Source organism: Rhinatrema bivittatum, chromosome 6 (assembly GCF_901001135.1).
Source record: "Rhinatrema bivittatum chromosome 6, aRhiBiv1.1, whole genome shotgun sequence".
NCBI classification, from domain to species: Eukaryota; Metazoa; Chordata; class Amphibia; order Gymnophiona; family Rhinatrematidae; genus Rhinatrema; species Rhinatrema bivittatum.
This window is the reverse complement of record NC_042620.1, coordinates 204919190-204939324: the sequence shown is the minus strand read 5'-3', so window position 1 is coordinate 204939324 and position 20135 is coordinate 204919190. Positions and strand designations below refer to the sequence as shown.

Sequence of the window (20135 nt, the reverse complement as noted above, 5' to 3'; positions counted from 1 at the left end):
TTTTTTTTTAAGGGTTTTAAGTGCCAGTATAGTAGCACTGGAAACTTAACTCCAACTCTGACCTGGAGTTAAGTTTTCAGCACTAAAAAAGATGCACTAGCCAAATGCAGCCTCTGTGTATCGGGGAGTACTGCTTAATGCCCTCATTTGCATGGGATTTCCATGTGAGGGCACTAAGCAGTACTCCTGTTTAGAGAAATGTGTGTTCTGCACACAAAACTCCTTGCTGCATCGGCAGTAAGGGTTTGCACAGAAAATGTGCATTGAAATGCAGGCAAAAAGTTGTGCTCGGCTCAATGCATCTTTCTGCATTGACCTGTTAGAGAGCAAGCTTTGTGACAGCACTGTTGATTTGTATCACCAGATAACTTATGCAGCTAACTAGCACATCAAATCAATTCAGGAAATATATTTTAAGTAGAAAAGCTGAATAACATCCATGCAGGAGGCCTATCAGATTTTCAGCTTTGTCAGTCTAGTACAGGTGTTTTGGTACATAAGCTTTGACCCAGGTTGTCTTGTGTATCCCTTTAGGTTTCAGAGGCAGATGTCAAAATCCTGCCACCCATTTCTTCACCCATCAAGAGAGCCAGGGAACAATTGTGCCATCTACCGGAGGCAGATATCTGAGCCAGTAGTCTCTCCATCTTCACAGGCATTCAAGCAGGAGTATCATGACCCTCAGTATGATCATGGTGTTGTGGTTATGCCTGGCCTCCCAGGACATTCTTTCCAGGCTACTGTGGGAATTAAACAGGAATCCAGGGATTACTGCATTGACTCAGGTATGTAACAGAGCGAGAGGTAGATATGTTTAGATTGTCATATATGGCCCTTGCACTTGGTTAGTGTGTGTTTTTTTTTGGTTTTCTTTTGGATGGAGGGCCATAAGATATCCAGCCTCATTTTATTTCTATGGATAACATTTTCCATATACTGACATGGTGTTGAAGCTTCTATGCATTAACATACAGCTAACTATTGTTCCCTGTACGTACCAGGATCAGTCCAGACTGCTGGGTTATGCCTCCCCTCCAGCAGATGGAGTCAGAGAGAAAACTGAAAGCACCCCCTAGATATACTGGTGTGCCACCTGCCAGCCCTCAGTATTTCCTCTGACTCCAGCAGATCGAGAGGCATAACCTGCGGTCCTGTCCTGACTAAATTTAATATCAGGTGTATTCTTCTCTTTGTCTGACTAAATTGTCTGCACTGTCTAGATCAATGCAAGGGGACGCTTGGTTCTCTTTAGTTTAAAAAAAAAAAAAAAAAGAAGTCATTATGTGACTGGATTTTCTGTGGGAGTTTTATTTGGCTATCGCAAGTTTTAAAGGCAGGCGTGGAGAGCTTGGCTCTCCCTCTTTTTGCCCGGATTAGGTTCCCTTGGTCCTGCGGGGGAGTTTACCGGTGGGCCGGTCACCCCCCCCCCCCTGTTTATACCAGTGGTCTACTAACTGAAGAGGGCTCTTTTTAAAAAATAAATAAATAAATAAAAAATAAATAAATAAATTTCCTTCGCAGCCACGTAAGTCCTGCTGGGGGCAGGCAGTGCTCTATTTAAAAGCCCTAGCCTGCCGCGCACACCAGGGACTCCGGAGGGGGTGGCTTTCTGTTCACCCGGCGATTTGGCGATTCTCTGCTTGGCGCGCTTTTAGTGCTGTACAGGAGCTCTTACCTTTGGCGCCGTTTTTTCTCCTACTTCTGAATGCCGCGGTCTTCGGCCTGCACGGCCTGTGGCAGGGCGGGGGCGCGACTCTCCAGGGAGGGCCTCTGCTCCCATTGTATTCCCGGGGGCGAGGGACCCTCCCGGGGGCCGAGCGCTGCCCGCAGCGGCACTTTGGCTTCTTCTTCTGCTCGGCAGGGGAGACTGGCGGCCGCGCGGTCGTCGGCCCCGCCTCCCTGTGGGAGGGAGCCGGCGGCCATTTTAGACACGCGGCAGCCTGCCGAGGTGGAATCGGAGGAGGAGGGTTCCTCTCCCCTATCGCCGCCTGCCTTAAGCCCGCGCAGTGAAACTGCACTGGATGGTCCTCCAGCCCCTCCCCCCACGGGCTCCACTAAAAGGAGAGTTCCTTTCTCATCAAAGTTTGTACTGTTAATGCATCAGGCATTTTTAGAGGCAGAGGCAGGCTGGGAGCCGGATGACCCTCCCCCCGCGAAGGTTCCTAGGGTTTCTCCCAGCACAGGCTTAGCGGGGGCGACTGGAAAAGCGGGAGCTTCAGGGGGAACCGGCAATATATCTTTTGGGGGCACAGGTGATCCTGGAAGACTTGATGTCGACCAGGGATCTCCGGATGCTGCGGAGGCAGGGGTCTCGGAACCACAGGAGGCTCTCGAGGGGGATGACCCCGAAATTTTACGCCTGTTTGGCAAGGATGAGCTTAATTTTCTCATCCAGCATGTGTTAAAGGAATTAGAGATTCCCGCCCCGCAGCAAGACACAGATACGTCTACGGGGGATGTTGCAATGGCGGGTTTGAGGGCCCCTCCGCAAACTTTTCCCTTGCATCCCAAAGTGGTGCAGCTGGTTTCTAAAGAATGGGAAGTTCCAGAGGCATCCCTGCGTGTTAGCAGGGCGATGAATAAGTTGTACCCTCTGCCCGCACAGTCTTTGGAAATTTTTAAGGTTCCTGCCGTGGATTCGGCGGTCACCGCTGTGGTGAAGCATACTACCATTCCGGTCACGGGAGGAGTAGCGTTGAAGGATCTTCAAGACAGAAAGTTAGAGGTTCTCCTGAAGCGCATGTTTGAAATAGCGGCCTTAGGAGTCCGGGCAGCGGCTTGTAGCAGTATGGTGCAGAGAGCCACTCTCCGCTGGGTTCAGCAATTGCTTACCACTCAGGAGCTGCCGCCTGCCGAGGCGGAGCAGGCTAACTGTGTGGAGGCGGCGGTTGCTTACACAGCGGACGCCTTGTATGATTTGTTACGAACCTCTGCCCGTACTATGTCCTCAGCGGTCGCTGCTCGACGATTACTTTGGCTTCGCCGTTGGTCGGCGGACGCCTCGTCCAAGTCACGTTTAGCCGCTTTCCCCTTCAAGGGGAAGTTATTGTTTGGTGAGGAATTGGACCAACTCATCAAGGACCTGGGGGATAATAAGGTATATAAATTGCCGGAGGACAAGCCCCGTCAGTTTCGTCCTTTCGGGAATGCGCGATCCCGGTTCAGGGGGCAGCGCAGATTTCGCCCCGGTAGGGGCGGTTCTTTTTCACAGAAGCAGCAAGGTCCGAGGTCGCAATCATGGTCTCCTTGGTCTTCTTCCTTTCGTGGCAGGCGGCCGCAGCGATTGGGATCCTCACAGCAACCATCCGCCGGGAAACCTTCCCAATGAAGGCGCGCTGGCCCACTCCTCCTTCCCCCGCATCGGAGGTCGTTTATCCCTGTTTTGGGAGGAGTGGGCCAAAATCACGTCAGATCAGTGGGTTCTCGACGTGGTACGCTACGGTTACGAATTGGACTTTGCTCGACCCCTCCGGGACTTTTTTATGATATCTCCTTGCGGGCCTCGGGAAAAGCAACTGGTTATAGCCCAGACGGTAAACCACTTACGGGCCCTCGGAGCAGTGCTACCCGTTCCCTCGGACGAGACGAGAAAGGGCCGCTATTCCATTTATTTCCTAGTCCCGAAGAAGGAAGGTACGTTCCGTCCTATCCTGGATTTGAAGCGGGTAAACAAGGCGTTACGTGTTCCCCGGTTTCGCATGGAAACCCTACGATCTGTTATTGCGGCCGTCCACAAGGGAGAATTTTTGGCTTCTTTGGATCTCGCCGAGGCATACCTTCACATTGGAATCCGGGAACGTCATCAGAGATATCTGAGATTCATGGTGTTGGGAGAACACTACCAGTTTTGCGCCCTTCCTTTTGGCCTAGCTACGGCTCCGAGAGTGTTTACCAAAATTCTTGTGGTGGTCGCGGCCTTCCTGCGACGTCAAGGAATATTGGTACATCCCTACTTGGACGATTGGCTCATCCGGGCGAAATCGGAGAGCGAGTGCAACCAGGCTGTCCAGTTGGTGATACAGCAACTTCAGTCGCTAGGCTGGGTAGTCAACTTTGCAAAGAGCCAGCTGCTTCCAAGTCAACGGTTGGAATTTTTGGGAGCACGTTTCAATACCCTGGTAGGCAAGGTATTCCTGACTCGGCAGAGGATGGAGCATCTGATGTTTCAGGTACGGAGGCTTCTGGATCTCCAATTGCCCACGGCCTGGGATTATTTGCAAGTCATTGGACATATGGTGTCTACTCTGGAGATGGTGCCATGGGCTTTTGCTCATATGCGGCCGTTGCAAAGGGCTCTCCTTTCTCGCTGGGACCAGAAATCTGAGGATTACGGAGTGCAGTTACCACTGTTGGAGCCGGCGCGGTCCAGCTTAGCGTGATGGTTGGTTCCGGACAATCTTTTGCAAGGAGTGGACCTCGAGCCCCCCCCTTGGGTCATAGTGACGACGGATGCCAGTCTGACCGGCTGGGGAGCAGTCTGTCAATCACGGACGGTACAAGGGGCGTGGACCCCTCGCCAAGCGTCTTGGTCCATCAACCGTCTGGAGACCAGGGCAGTACGCCTAGCCTTGCGTCAGCTTCTGCCTATGGTACGGGGTCGGGCGGTTCGAGTCCTGACAGACAACGCAACCACGGTAGCATACATAAATCGCCAGGGCGGCACGAGAAGTCAGCAGGTGGCGGTCGAAGCGTCCTTGTTGATGACCTGGGCGGAGCGCCACCTGGCCCGCATCGCGGCCACTCACATCGCAGGCGTCGACAACGTTCAAGCGGATTTTCTCAGCCGTCGGTTTTTGGATCCCGGGGAATGGGAGCTCTCGGACCAGGCAATGAGTCTCATCACCAGGCGATGGGGAGTGCCGCGACTAGACTTGATGGCAACTCGGCTCAATGCCAAGGCAGCGCGTTTTTTCAGCCGGTGGCGAGAACACGGATCGGAGTGGGTGGATGCGCTAGCGATTCCATGGCCTTGTCACACCCTACTCTATGTGTTCCCCCCCTGGCCCTTAGTCGGCAAGGTGTTAAGGCGTCTAGAATCCCATCAGGGTCCAGTGATTCTGGTGGCTCCCGAGTGGCCAAGAAGACCATGGTTTGTGGATCTAGTCAATCTCGCCAGGGACGGGCCCTTACGGTTGGGCCATCTTCCGAACCTTCTTCGTCAAGGACCAGTATTTTTCGATCTAGCGGATCGCTTTTGTCTGGCGGCTTGGCTTATGAACGGAGGCGGTTGAGAAAGAAAGGTTATTCGGAACCGGTTATTTCTACCTTGCTTCGCGCGCGGAGACCTTCTACCACACTTGCTTATGCCAGAGTGTGGAAAGTGTTTGACTCCTGGTGCGCGACCGCCCAAGTTCAGCCACGTCGTGCGGAGATAGCGGATATCCTTACTTTTCTACAGGATGGTCTGAAGAAGGGTTTAGCTTACAGTTCTCTGAGAGTCCAGGTGGCGGCTCTGGGTTGTTTGAGAGGGAAGATTGAAGGATCTTCTCTCGCATGTCATCCGGACGTGGCCAGATTCTTGCGCGGTGTTCGCAATTTACGTCCTCCGCTCAGAGCCCCTTGTCCTTCCTGGAGCTTGAATTTGGTACTCAAGGGCCTCACGGTCGCGCCCTTTGAGCCGCTTAGGCGAGCCTCCATAAAGGATCTCACCCTTAAGACTGTGTTCTTAGTGGCCATAGCTTCCGCACGTCGGGTATCGGAGCTACAGGCGCTCTCGTGCAGGGAGCCGTTCTTACGTATCTCGGACTCTGGGGTGTCGTTACGTACGGTTCCTTCGTTCTTGCCTAAGGTTGTCTCGGCTTTTCACGTTAATCAGTCCGTGGACTTGCCGTCTTTCACGGAGAAGGAGCTGCAGTCTTCTCACGGTGCCGACTTGAAGCGTCTGGATGTTCGGCGAGTGATTTTGCAATATTTGGAGGTCACCAATGATTTTCGGCGGTCGGATCACCTGTTTGTGCTGTGGCAAGGGCCCAAAAAGGGTTTACAGGCCTCCAAAGCTACTATTGCCCGCTGGCTGAAGAGCTCGATAGCGTCCACGTACATTGGATGTGGTAAGTCCGTCCCGGACGGGCTTAAAGCCCACTCTCTCCGTTCACAGGCGTCTTCCTGGGCGGAGAATACTCTGGTCTCTAGCCAGGAGATTTGCAGGGCTGCCACTTGGAAGTCGTTGCATACCTTTGCTCGACATTATCGAGTTGATGTTCGTGGGCCGTCGGCTGATTCGTTTGGCAGCAGTGTGATTCGAGCGGGACTCTCTGGGTCCCATCCCATTTAAGGCGGCTTGGGTACATCCCAGCAGTCTGGACTGATCCTGGTACGTACAGGGAAAGGAAAATTATGTTTCTTACCTGATAATTTTCGTTCCTGTAGTACCAAGGATCAGTCCAGACGCCCGCCCTATTTTGTGCGCAAGAGAGTCCGCTCGAGACACTTCTTTGCTCACTGAGCTGTACCACTTGAGCACGGTAAGTGGACTATCCGTCTTTACATTTTAGAAGGTACTGTTTTCCTATTTGTGAGTTGCTTAGTTTGCGCATTGCGTTTTCAGTTCTTTGCGCTTTGCTTTTCTGCAGGCGTTTACTGGTTTTCAGGTTACTGCTTGATCTAGACAGTTGCCATGGTTATTTGGCTAAGTGGGCGGTGGAGTTTTTCTCTGCTTTGTTATCCATTATACTGAGGGCTGGCAGGTGGCACACCAGTATATCTAGGGGGTGCTTTCAGTTTTCTCTCTGACTCCATCTGCTGGAGGGGAGGCATAACCCAGCAGTCTGGACTGATCCTTGGTACTACAGGAACGAAAATTATCAGGTAAGAAACATAATTTTCCTACACACATGTTTTTTAAAAACTGTTTTTTCTCCTATAAATAGTTTTACTTATCCCCTTTCATGTGGGCTTAAAATATTTTCTCCAAAGACAAACATGATGGGAGTCCTCGCACATAAGGTGACAACATTCGATGGGACTTAGCATGGAAAACTTATGTCTAAGTTAGTTTCTAGAACTTAGACTGTGTCTTAGTGAGCATGCCCACACATGCCATTATACCATGCATCCATGTGGGTTCCCTTCAATCTTTTTTTTTTTTTTCTTTCGTGGAGACCTCAAATCATGGTTTGTGCCTCATGCTCCTGTTTTCTGATATTTTTGTGGGTTTTCCAGGTTGCCAAGATCACTTATCACAGGATCCTGCAGTTTTCTCCTTTTTAGTTACCCTAGGTAAGATGTTTTTGGGGGGGTTCTCTAAATTTTCATTCGACTTCATACTGGGGTAGATTTTCAAAGGGTTACGAGCGTAACCCCCGAAAAGCTGCCCTGCGCGCGCTGAGCGAAAGCCCCAGGACAGGTGGCGCGGGCAAGTTATGCCTGCCTTGGGCAGGCGTAACTTTTGAAACAAAGGTAGGCTGGGGGGTGGGTTAGATAATGGAGGGGAAGGGAGGGGAGCAGTTGAAAAGTTCCCTCCGAGGCCGCTCCGATTTTGGAGCAGTCTCTGAGGGAATGGAGGCAGCCTGCGCGGCTCGGTGCGCCGACCCTGGATTTTATAACATGCGCGCGGCAGTGCACACATGTTATAAAATCGGGCTTAGATTTGTTCGTGCGAACAAATCTGCGCCCGTGCACAAGTTTTAAAATCTGCCCCACTCTGTTTCATGGTAGTGGCACCATTGAGTTTGAATGTGCTTTTCTTGTGTTCTGGCTGATTATGTTTAGCGACTTTTAGCAATGACCTCTGTGCTCAAGGACTATGTATATCATGGACACCCATGATAGATGTGACCTGTGCCTGGGGGCATTGCATGATATGTTGCAAATGTGCAACTATGACCCAGAAAGGATGCCAATCCTGCATGGGCTGATGGAAAGGTATTTTGGGTACCAGAAGACTGAGCAATTGACATCAAAGGACCTTGGAGCTGCATCTGTGTAGGGAGCACCATCAGCATCAAGGGGGCCCATCAATTCCCTTGATGCCGCCAACCAATAGGGAACCTGGAGACTTGTCTGATTCTTCTCGATTGAAGAAGGCATCTGGTTCTGCCTCTTCAACACTGGTGTCAAGGAGATCCCATGCTGAGCAGCCAGGGAAACTGAAGAAATATCAGCATCTGTCTCCAGTGGTGGGAGCGGGGATGGTTTTGTGTATGCTGAGAACCCCTCATAAGCAGTTCTGTGATGAGGAGAACCCATCCTTCTAAGCAGGCCAGGGGCTTGCAATAGCTTCCACCAGTCCAGGTGTCTACCATCAATCCACCTCTTGGTTCCAAAGAGGACATGGTCACACCTCCTGCCTTCTAGTCTACACTGACATTTTTCGAAGGGGAGTTGGATAGAAAGATCCAGCAGGTTTTGGAGAAGGCGCTGCAGGGCCTTGGTGCTGGAACACAGAGGCAGGTACCATCGATCTTCGAGCCTCTGTTCTAATCCCTATAGGTACTTGTGGCAAGGCAGTGGTGCCAGTGCTGGATCCAATGCTGATGCTCAGAGGGGGATCAGGGCCAAAGACTGCCACCTTGCTGTTTGATCTCTGGCTCCTTGGGGGAGGAAGCTTCCCTGGGCTATCAAAGTTCCTTGGAATTCAGGCCAAACAGCCAAATGCACTGGTCCTTGAGACTTTGGCTGAGGATTGAGCACCAAAGGAATCTTCACCACTGGCAGACCAGGGTGAGTCAGATTCCACATAGTTTTGGAGGTGTGGCTATAAATCTGCAGATATCTCTAAAGAGGAGGTATTGATGGAGCTCCCCCTCCTACCTCTCTCCTCCATCAGAGAGAAGGAAGTCTCCTTCTGGGGAACGCTCCTTCACAGGCTTTGTCATGAAAATAGCTGCGGCCATTCTATTTAAGTTACAGACAGAGGATGAGTCCAAAAGTAGAATTCTGGAGATCCTCCAGTTTTTAGAGCCCCATAAGGAAATCGTGGCAATCCCAGTTAACGTAGTTCTTCAGGAGGTACAGATAAGGATGGCTTCTCTATGGCTCCATTAATAAGAAGCTGGATGTGATCTATCTCGTTCAAAGGACTCCCAGATTCAAAAAGAGGCAGTTGCCACACCAATCTGTGGTAATTGAATCTGCTCTCAAGAAGTTCCTCTATAACCTTTGACACCCTTAGGAAAGAGGTTTTCTATAGAGCTATGCTCAATATCTGCAAAGCTTCCTACAGGGCCCAGTATGTGTGAGATGTGTTGAACCAAGTGCAGGGTGTAGCCAAACAGCTTCCTCAAAAACAGCAAGACATCCTCTAGTCACTGGTGAGCAGAGGGTTAGAATGCAGAAAATACAAGGTCTGCTTGACCTTTGTTTTTGACACCGCATCAAGAGTCTCTGCAGTAGGGATTGGAACACCCAAACTTGGTTATCTATGGGCCTCAAATCTCCTTCCAGAAGTGCAGAAAGGACTTGCTGATATGCTATTCACAGGAGAGAATCTCTGTGGAGATGAGTAAAGGATGCAGTTGCACAGATCAGAGATCACTGTGCAACACTCCAGTGCCTCTCTGCTGGCATTCAGGACCTGGCCACCTCCTCCAAGGCGGAATCTTGAGGCCAAGGCAGAGAAGGTACTTTTTCCAAATGAGAAGGCATTATTTTCTGCCCCCTTAGTCTCATATACATCATGCCTGCCCAAAGCAACAACAGGTGCCTAAGCTCCAGACAGTAGCCCAGTCAACAACTGAGAGAGGGTTTTGAATGGATCCCAGCAAACCTAGCCAGTATCTCAGTACCCATGCTGGAGGACTTTTCAGTTGCTACTATTGCTGTCCACCTTTTTTCTTATTGAATTTGATTCATACATTTGTGCAATGGAAGAGTCAACGTTGCTGAAAAGGCATACCAACAGTATGAAAGACCAAGGCAGGCAATGGGAGGACTTAGAAAATATTATGGGACATGGTGGTTTTCAGATGTCTATCCAATAAACACCTATTTTTTTCCCCATTGTGTTATTGTTTGTTTATTTTAAAACATTTTGTTACCTGCCCTTCCTATGTTCAGGGCAGGGTACAATAAAATGCACATAGTAGGTAACAAAAATTACATGTCAATTGAATTTAAAATTAAATAAAATACATTATAAATCAGATTGCAAATACAAACAAATCAAATTATTACACTGAATATGGATTAAGGTGCCAGAAGACACCTTATCAATTAAAACCTAAAATTAAGATCCCTATGTATCTAAAGAATATAATAGAGCAGTCTTGTCGCTTTGGTAAGAAGTTTTGCTAAAGAGATGCAAGGGAGAGCTTGACTTGTAAAATTTACTAAAACACAAAAGTTTGCTAGTTTTGGGTAAGAGTTTAGGCTTCATTTTGCCTACCCCTAATTGAGCTGGATGTTCACTAGGATGGCGCTGCTCTCTGCATTGGTGGAGGGGTGGAAGGGAATTGGGGCCGGAGGGTGCTGGAAGACAATAGAGACGGGTGGGAGGGAGAAAAAGGGGGAAAAAAATTGGATAAACTGCGTAGCTTGCTGGGCAGACTGGATGGGCCATTGGTCTTCTTCTGCCGTCACTTCTATGTTTCTATGAATTACCTGTCTGAGGAAGCTAAGATGAATTGGTTATGGCTAAATTTTTTAAAGTAATTCTTGGGAACCTAAAAACAGTTCCAAATGGTAGAATAGAAGGAAATTTGAACAAATCTTGTAACACTGCAGGGTATCTCTGCAGAGCTGTTACGGCAAGGGTGAGTATATAAATCATGTCATCAAGTTGCCTGAGATTTTTATGGAACTGGTTGTGATTGTGAACATGAAAAAAATGTTCAGTGGTTTATTCTTTCTAAAACTTTTCTTCTGTCTAGATTTCCCTTCTGATAAAGACCCACATTTGTACTTTGAGGATGTTTGCATTGTACCAGAGAGGTTGGAAGGTAAGATATGCTACATTGAATGATAGCCAAGCAAGGTTGATATCAATAAATCTGCATGCACTTGATAATCATGTCACTTATGAAGACTGGTACCCTTATTCTGATGATGGTGTAATACAATCTCTTCTCAATGCAAATGGCAGTGTGATCTTCTAGGCTAGGAGTAGGTCGTTTCAGTCCTGGAGTGCCACAAACAGGTATGGTTTTAGTTTTCAGGACATCCACAATGAATATGCATAATACATATTTGCATATAATGGAGGCAGTTTATGCAGTTTGTGCATATTCATTGTGGATATCCTGAAATTCAGATCTTTTTGAGATACTCCAGGACCAGAGTTGCTTAGCCCTGTTGTAGATACAAAAATAGTATCCCACAACTCAAGTTACACAGAATGCCCTTTGGGCTTCAAGCCTCTGCTCTTTCTGTTCCCAATATCTGTTCTTGTGTTAAAGGGAGTGGGGTGTAGAGCAGTGAATGCCAACTATAATAGATTAGTCCTGGGTTTAGGAAACCAAATAAAGAAACAAAGCTGTATGATATTCTGGTATAGACTGAGAGAGAATATGGCTTAAGTCTTCAGAAGTCCAAAATGTTGTTCTATAAGATTTTATTTTTATATTCAGTATTTTACATTGATCAGTCTAAAGTATTATTTTAACAGTAGGAATGTACAAAGTCTTTATGAATACTGAAAGTGGCCTGTTTCTCCTGTTTTGAACAGGCAAATTAAAGCAAGAGTCCACCTTTTATAGGGAAGGACTGCCTTACCAACGGCGAGGGTCCCTTCAGCTGTGGCAGTTCCTTATCACGCTTCTTGATGACACCGCTAACTCCCACTTCATCGCTTGGACAGGCAGGGGCATGGAATTTAAACTTATTGAGCCTGAAGAGGTATGGAGAGATCAAATATCTCCTCTACGAAAATAACTTTTACATGCCTCCCGTGTTGCTCTTGCAGTGGGTAATTTTGTAGTAGCCTGCAGAAATTTGCAAACTGTCACTCATATGTTGCACTAGTTTTCAACGTTAATTTACCTGTGTAAGTTTGCTTTGAAAATTGCTCCAGTAACACTAACTGCACACAATTTCACCTATTTGGCATAGGTAGTTTTGCCATGAAAATTTACATGCATATTTTTTAAAATCAAAAAGTATGTGCGCCATTTTCAGGTTCACTTCTGAGGCCTTTTCTTTTTGATCTCCCCTCTTGTGGGCTATGGGTTGTATCATTCATTACCTTGGTGAAATGTTTGACAACAGCTTTGGTGTGTATTTTTTCTATTTCAAGTTTTATGCTTGATGTATTGCGATTAAAAGAAAACATATTAAAAAAAAAATATCATTGTGTCCAAACGCATGAGAACAGCCCCACTTCTCACATCCTTCATACCTCAGTATTGCATGTATTGAATGAAACACAAAATCGGTTTTTTATTTGTTTGCAGTCTTTTCTATGCAGTCTGGCGAAATTAATATTAATAACAATCTCAGTCTGAAAGATTTATAGGATTAGAAAATTTCAGCCACAGGATCATTTTATGGTCCGGATTACATACGCAGTTCAATACTGAGGTATGAAGGATTTGAGAAGTAGAGCTGTTCTCACGCGTTCGGACACAATGATATGTTTTTTGGATTAACAGAGGGTTGTGCCTTGACACTCCTTGTGCTTTCATATATAAAAATTAGTTTTCTTTTTTAAAAAAAATTATTCCTTATCAAATTTTGAGATGTTGCTCCAATTGGCACCCATTAAGAGGAAATCTTAGTAAACCCATATAATTTAAGGGACCCTATTAACATCACCATATTTACCAGTTAGAAAAATCAACATTGTTAAAAACTGGAATATGCACATTTCTCCTCCATTATTTTTTGAAATCACGGGAAGATCTAAGCCATTGTACGTTTGATGTTTTAAATACACTAGGATTCCTCATTTGATTGCAACTTTTTATATAGTTTATTCATTTATTTATTTTAATAATTTAATTATTTTTAATAGAGTAAGTGGTCCTTTTCTACTTTCACTTTTTTCTTTTCTTTTTATGATATTATTGATCTGCTGATATGCTTCACACTGACACCAAGTTGTATAAAACTCTGGGATTAAGATATGGTGGTAATATTTATTGTATCTTTTGTCAGCTCTCTAGCCCCTGAAGCAGATGCAATGCCAGTGTCGGACGGGCATGCAGCAGCTCTACTATTTAAAGAGGGACTTCAACCCTTTAGAACCGCTGTTTGCCAGCAATGAGGAGTCTGATTGGACTATACCTTATAATTTGAGTAGTGTGATTTAAGAGAGTTAATATGGGGCAGTACCTTTAGGTTATCTAAGTTTTTGAAATGTCAAAGTATTAAACACTTAACATGGGAATTTTTTTGAAGTCACTGTATAAAAAGTAAATGGTACCTATTTCTATTAGAGCAAACCAGAAAGTAGTTCAACCCTCAAGTAGGGGTACTGGACACCATAGTTCTATCAGGAACATATTGAATCCCCATTTTTTGTATTTTTGATCAAAGTTGTTAAGTTACAAGAGGATTTAGAGAAATCGCAAGAGAACATTGCAAAACTGGAAGACTGGGCATACAAGTGGCAAATGAAATTTAGTGTGGACAAGTGCAAAGTGATGCACTTAGTGAGGAGTAGCCCAAATTATAACTATACATTGCAAGGTTCCACATTAGGAGTCACCATTCAGGACAAGGATCTAGGTGGTGTTTAAAATACATTGAAATCTTCAGCTTAGTGTGCAATAGCAGCCAGGAAAGCAAATCGAATGCTAGGCATTATGAGGAAAGGCATGAAGAAGAAGAATACAGAGAATATCATAGTGACTCTGTATCGCTCCATGGTGCGACCTTATCTTGAGTATTGTGTGCAGTTTTGGTCACCACATCTCATAAAAGATGTAGCAGAATTAGAAAAAGGTACAGAGAAGGGCAACTGAAATGATAAAGGGGATGGCTAAAGAGGAAAGGCTATAAAGAGGTTAGGACTCTAGCTTGGAGAAGAGATGGCTAAGGAGAAATATGATAGAGGTCTATAAAATCAGTGTAGTAAAAAGAGTAAGTGTGAATTGGTTGTTTACTCTTTCAAAAATACAAAACTAGGGGACGCAATGAAGTTACTAAGTTGTACAATTAAAACTAATACGATAAAATATTTTTTTACTCAACGCATAATTAAGCTCTGGAATTCATAGCCAGAGGATATGTAGTTACATTTAAAAAAAAAAGTTTTGAAAAGTTCCTGTAGGAAAAGTCCATAAATCATTTTTAAAGTGGAATTGCAGAAATCCACTGCTTATCCATGGGATAAGCAACATGGAATCGATCTACCCTTTGGGTTCCTTCCAAGTACTTGTTACCTGGATTGCCACTATAGGAAATAGGATCGTCCTTTGGTCTGACCCAGTATAGCAATTTTATGATCTTATGAATGTTCCCTGACTTCATAGACAAGGAGCCATTTGATTCAAACATCTTGTCATTGAACTGTGCCGGCACAAAGGAAGAAACAAAGCACTGGCACAACAGAAGCAGGAGAAGGCGGTTATAATCATTGGAAAGGAGCCAGGAGGAGGGAGGCGAGAGAGAGTTAAAATAAATAATGGCAAGACAATCATATTAAAATCTTAAAGATTACTTGGGGCACTGTGGAAGGAGGAACAGCCTGTTTTAAGTATCTCACAGGTGCAGAGGAGGGTAGTGAGGGAGATAAAAGAAGACTTGGAAATCACATTAAAAAGCTTAATGGCATCGCCAGGTCGCTTCCGGGTTTGGTGGGTCGGGAGGAAGGGTGAGCAGGGATGCCCAGAATAGGGGAGGCGAAGAGTGAGACTCAGGCATGAAACAATCAAGGGCCATCCAGATTTGGTGTGCAGAGAGGAGGGGAGAATGGAGTTTTACAGATTGTAGATGGGTGTGGAGACTCTGGGATGGAGGGGAAGGAGAGAGCATGGATTCTCAGATTGGGGGAGAGGAGAGATGGAGGCTGATTGTAGGAGAGAGAGAGTGGACACTCTGGGGAGAGTGGACCTTTTGAGATTGAATGGAGGAGAGCAGGGACTTGGCATGGGTGGGAAGAATAGGTAGTCAAGGTTTGTGGGGGCATGAGTGAGAGTGTTAAATACATTGAGAAATGTGGGGTAGGAGAAGGGACTGGAAGAGTGTTGAGAGGTTCAGATATGGCATGAAGAACCTGGAGGGCTTGGGAGGGGGCAAGAGACAATGGTAAAGGATGGATTTGTGAAGGGGTTGAGGGAAAGTAGAAATGGGGCTAGGGAAAGTAGATGAAGTAGTAAGAAACAAGTTGGAGGTGAGGATGAGTGACAGAAGGCACTGGGTGTAGAGAGATGATGAGACTGGGGCAGAGGAAAGTAGTTGAGAACTGGTGAGGGGTGAATTTAGAAGGTAGAAATGGGGGACTAGGGAGTTGGTGAAAGATAGAAGGGGTAATGGGCTGGGAAAGGAATGAGAGATGGGGATGGGAAAATGAAGGCCCAGGGAAGGGGTGAGAGCATGGAGATAGGCTAGGAAAGAGATATGGAATTGATTGAATGATTGTGTGGAACTATAAAAGGACCTTGCTAGACCAGAGAACTGGACATCTAATTAGCAGATAAAATTTAATGTGGACAAGTGCAAAGTGATACTTTGGACCTTGGCTGCAGTGAGGCCCTCCTGCCTGCAGAGACCCTCTGTGGGCTGCAGTCTGAGTCAGCATTGCCATGCCTTATAATCTTGCCTCTTCTAAGAGTCTCCCTTCCTTTTTGATGTGATCACTGTAGTGACTTGCTTCAACACTTATCTTGATTCCTGGTTATTGCTACTGTTTCCTGTGTGGCCATCTTGGTTTGTGTGTATTTTATCCTGCCTGTTTGGCCTTAGTATTGGCCTTCTGATGTTTTGTTTATCTGGTCCCTGCTTTGCCTTGTACTCTGTTTCAGCTTTGTCCTGTCCTTGTCTTACCCTGTGCTTTGTTTGTCATGCTTACTTGTTCTTTTGGTGCACTCCCGGTTCCTTGTCCTGTGGGCACCTTTCTGTACCCTTCAGCCAGCTCTGCTTTAGTGGGTGCCCTGCTATATCCCTATCTCAAGAGCACCTCCAGCTAAGTCCTGCCAGCTCCTAGAACCTGTGGGCTCAATCCAAAGTGGAGGTGGCTGCTTAGGCAGGAAATAATGCACCGCCCTGCTCCTGAGTCCTATGCTGCTTCCTGCCCTGGGGATTACCTATAACCGGCCTGCATGGCCATGCCATCATGATAAGGCCATACAAACCCCACAGGAGTGGCCTCATGAATTCCCTCAGGCCTGGTGAATTGGAGGAATTTTTTCTGCTTGTAATGCTTTTAATTGTGCCTTTTTAGTCCAGTTGTCAGGGTTTGGATTTGATCTGTTTCTATAAGAATAGCTCTGACATGTGTTGGTCATGTTATGCATCTGCACTTCAGATTTCAGTTCCCTATTAAAGCAACTCTGATCTAGTTCCAAAGAAGCCAGTAACAGTTAAACTGGACCTTATTTTAGATTCTAGCCCTTGTCTTGCCACTGAATCTTTGCTTCAGCCAACAAAACCTTGTCAGTTCAGCCTCAGACCCCCATGCATCCAGCTGATTCAAGGCTTGTATTAATGATACCTGCATTAGCATCAGGGAAGTCAGGCCTTGCTTTTGCACAAGCCCCTCTGACTGCCTTTTCTCTGGTAAAGTTAGCCCCAGGGAAGCCAACTTCATCTGAGTCTGCTTATTAGTTCCAACCTCAGCCGGGGGTATCTTATCTTCATTTCCTGTGACTCCAATCCGGTTAGCTGTTTTCAGATCAGCTCCTGTGACTGCAATTCATGCAACTGATTCCTGCTTACAAGCCCAGACTTTAGTGTAACCAGCTAAATCTTGCCTCAGTTAGATCTGCTGTAGCAGCAGGATAGGCAGCGTGTGCCACTTCCATAGCCTTTTTGTCTGACTCTTCCCTGGTTAAATCTGTCTCAATCTCAGCTTCTCCTAAAACTGCCTCAGGCCCAGTTTCAGTGAAGCCTGCCTTAGTCCTCAAGAAGCCAACACTTGCCAACTTGGAGCCTGTTCCATAGGCCAGGTTCAGTCCTGCTCCTAAACCTGTATTCCAGCTAGTTCCAGTTCTGCTCCTAAACCTGTATTCCAGCCAGCCGGCTCCAGTTCTGCTTCTGTGCCTTTGCTCCAACCAGCAAAAGCTGTTCCAAGTCCTAATGTTAATATTGTTAGACCCTGTCTTATTACTTGCCAGACTGAATCCAATTCCAGAATACAGGCTGGGCCCATTCAGTCTGATACAGAAGAATCTGCCCCTGTGTAGGCCCTGGTATCCAAATTTCAAAACCTGCATCTGTCCTGAAAGAGAGTCAGACTATGCTGCAGGCCATATGCCTAATCCAGGCCCAGCTTCAAAGACTCCGGTCCAGGCTGCTCCCACAGCACTTCTAAAGCCATCAAGACCTTGCTTCAGACTTCTTCTGCAGGATCTAAGCCTTTGTTCCATATTATCCTCACAGCCTATTCAAGGACTTTTTGCCAGGCTTCTTCTATCACAGCAGCACCAGACACTTTGCTCGAGTTTTTTTCCACAGCAGCAGCAGATGCTTTGCTCCAGGCTGCGCTTCTCACAGAAACTCCAGATACCTTGTTCCAGGCTGCTTCGCCATAGCAGCACTACCCAAAAGATATTGTTCCAGGCTGTTTCTCTCGTAGCAGTACCAGAGATCTTGTGCTAGGCTGCATTTTACGCAGCAGCACCAGAAACATTGCTCCAGATTGCTTCTCTCACAGTAGCATTAGCTGCTTCACAACCAGCTCTGGATCCAGTCGCAGCATTAGTAGCAGCTGCTTTACAGACTATTCTGAATTCATTCCAGCTATCCACTTCAAGTTCGTCCTGTAGCCTTCAGTCCAGCTAGCAGCTTCAGTGAATCCAGAACCCATGCCAGCACCTGCAGCTCAGGAGACTCTGCTGCCAGAATTTGTTTCAGATCCTCTTGCACTGCAGATTCTGCTTCAGGTGGACTCTGCTCCAGGCGCACTCTGATCTAGGCACTCAGCTCTAGCTGGATTCTGATTCTCCTTCAGGCACTTTGCCCCAGATGGACTCTGATCCTGTTCCAGGTCTTGGTCCAGATGCCTTAAACCTCCTTTGTTGGGATCCGGTAGGAGGAGGCGCTGTGAGAGGCGACTGGAATCCACCCCTTTTTGGGAGGAGTACTGTAAGGATCCTAGCTGTTGTGCGGCCCTCCTGCCTGCAGGAGCCCTCAGTAGGTCTCAATCTGAGCTGCACAGGCTTGCCTTGAAGGCAATTGAGTAAGCAATACCATGATTTAAAAGCCTCTCTCACTCACAGCTCTCCACACCTCATCGCCTTTACTGCTTGCTGTGGTTATTCTAGTGCCTTGCTTTAGCCCTTGTCTAGGTTCCTGGTTATTGCTACCATTTCCTGTGTGGCCTTCTAGTGGCCTTAGTGGCCTTTGTGTATGTGTGTGTTTTGTCCTGCCTGTTTGGCTTTAGTATTGGTTTTTGGTGTCTTGTTTGTCTGGTTCCTGCCTTGCCTTGTACTCTTTCAGCTTTGTCCTTTCCTTGTCCTACCCTGTGCTTTTAGTCTTGTTCTTGTCGTGCTTACTTGTTTGTCCTTGTAGTGCACTCCTGGTTCCTTGTCTTATGGGCATCTTTCTGACCCTTCAGCCATCTTGTCCTTAGTGGGTTCTCTCCTGTATCCCTGTCTTAAGTGCACCTCCAGCTAAACCCTACCAGATACCAGAACCTGCAGGCTCAACTGAAGGGGGAGGTGGGCAATCAAGCAGAAGACGTTGCACTGCCCTGTTCCTGAGTCCTTGCTCTTGCCTTGGATTACCTATAACCAGCCTGCCCAGCCATTGCAGATAAAGGGAAAAATAACACTAATTTTAAGTATGCAATTGTTGGTTCCGCATTAGGAATAACTACCCAGGAAAAGGATTTTGAAGTCACTGTGTATAGTCCATTAAAATCCTGGGACAGTGATCAAAAAGCAAACAGAATGCTAGAATTATTCAGAAGGGAATGGAGAATAAAATGGAGAACGTTGCAGTGCCTCTGTTTAGATCAATGATGTGGCTGCACCTTGAGTTTCGCATGCAGTGTTTGTCATCCCATCTCAAAAAGGATATAGTGGAATTAGCAAAGGTACAGGAGAAAGGCAACACAAAATGGTGAAGAGGTTGGAACAGCTTCCTTACGAAGAAAGGTTAAATAGGTTAAGGCCCTTCTGCTTGGAGAAGATTTGATTGAGAGGGTATATGATAGAGGTCTACAGAATCATGAGTGGAGTAGAACAGGTTCAGTAGAGAATGACTACTTAGTCTTTCATATAACACCTAGACTAAAAGACATTCCTAGACTAAGAGGCACAGCAGATTTAAAACATTGAGAGAGTATTTTCTCACTTAACGCACAATCAAGCTGTGGTATCTGTTGACTGAAGGATATAGGCAAGGTAACTAGCATCGCTGGGTTAAAAAGGATTTGGGCAAATTCCTGGAAGAAAAGTCCATAAATTAACTAGGTTCTGAATGTGGCACAGAGTTGTCCACCCTCCTGCCCCACTTCCGAGAAACCACAAAACCCAAGTAGAATTTTGCGAACCATGTCCACACTCTTTCTGTGCTCACTGGCTCCCTTGTAGCATTAATAACTGAAGTTAGAAAAACGCTGAGCAGTTAAGGCCCCATTTCTGGGATCCCCTTCCCTCCTAGAGCCTCGGGTTTAGCCCCATACACTTGCTTTAGCCCAGGGGTCGGGAACCCATGGCTCGCGAGCCAGATATGGCTCTTTTGAGGGCTGCATCTGGCTCGCAGACAAGTGTCGCCATACTTCGCGGTTCCCCGCTGACCCAGCTGCTCCCCGGTCCTCCGCCGCCCGGGCTTAAAATGCTGTCAGCCCGGGCGGAACGCGGCAGGACAGCTGGAGTCAGCGGCACCGGCGTGCTCTCTTCTCCCCCCCCCCCCCCCCCGCGGCCCGGAAGAGGAAGTGGAGAGCATCGGGTGCCTGCGCGGGAAGAAGAGACCACACTAGCGTGGTCTCTTCTTCCGCGCAGGCACCCGATGCTCACCACTTCCTCTTCCGGGCCGCGGGGGGGGAGGAGAAGAGAGCACGCCGACTAGAGTCATCCGGGTGCCTGCGCGGGAGTCATCGGGTGTCAGCCGGGTGGCAGCGCTGGAGTCATCGGGGGCCTGCGCGGGTCTTCCCG

General features: G+C 47.1%; 1 protein-coding gene across 1 annotated transcript in view; it reads left to right on the top strand.

Moving 5' to 3' along the window:
* Positions 1 to 20135, top strand: part of ETV5 (ETS variant 5) — a 168066-nt gene that overhangs the window by 111686 nt on the left and 36245 nt on the right. The window contains exons 8-10 of the mRNA XM_029606457.1: positions 535 to 785; positions 10809 to 10877; positions 11603 to 11772. Coding sequence (XP_029462317.1) covers positions 535 to 785; positions 10809 to 10877; positions 11603 to 11772 — 490 coding nt within the window. The remainder of the gene's footprint in view (positions 1 to 534; positions 786 to 10808; positions 10878 to 11602; positions 11773 to 20135) is intronic.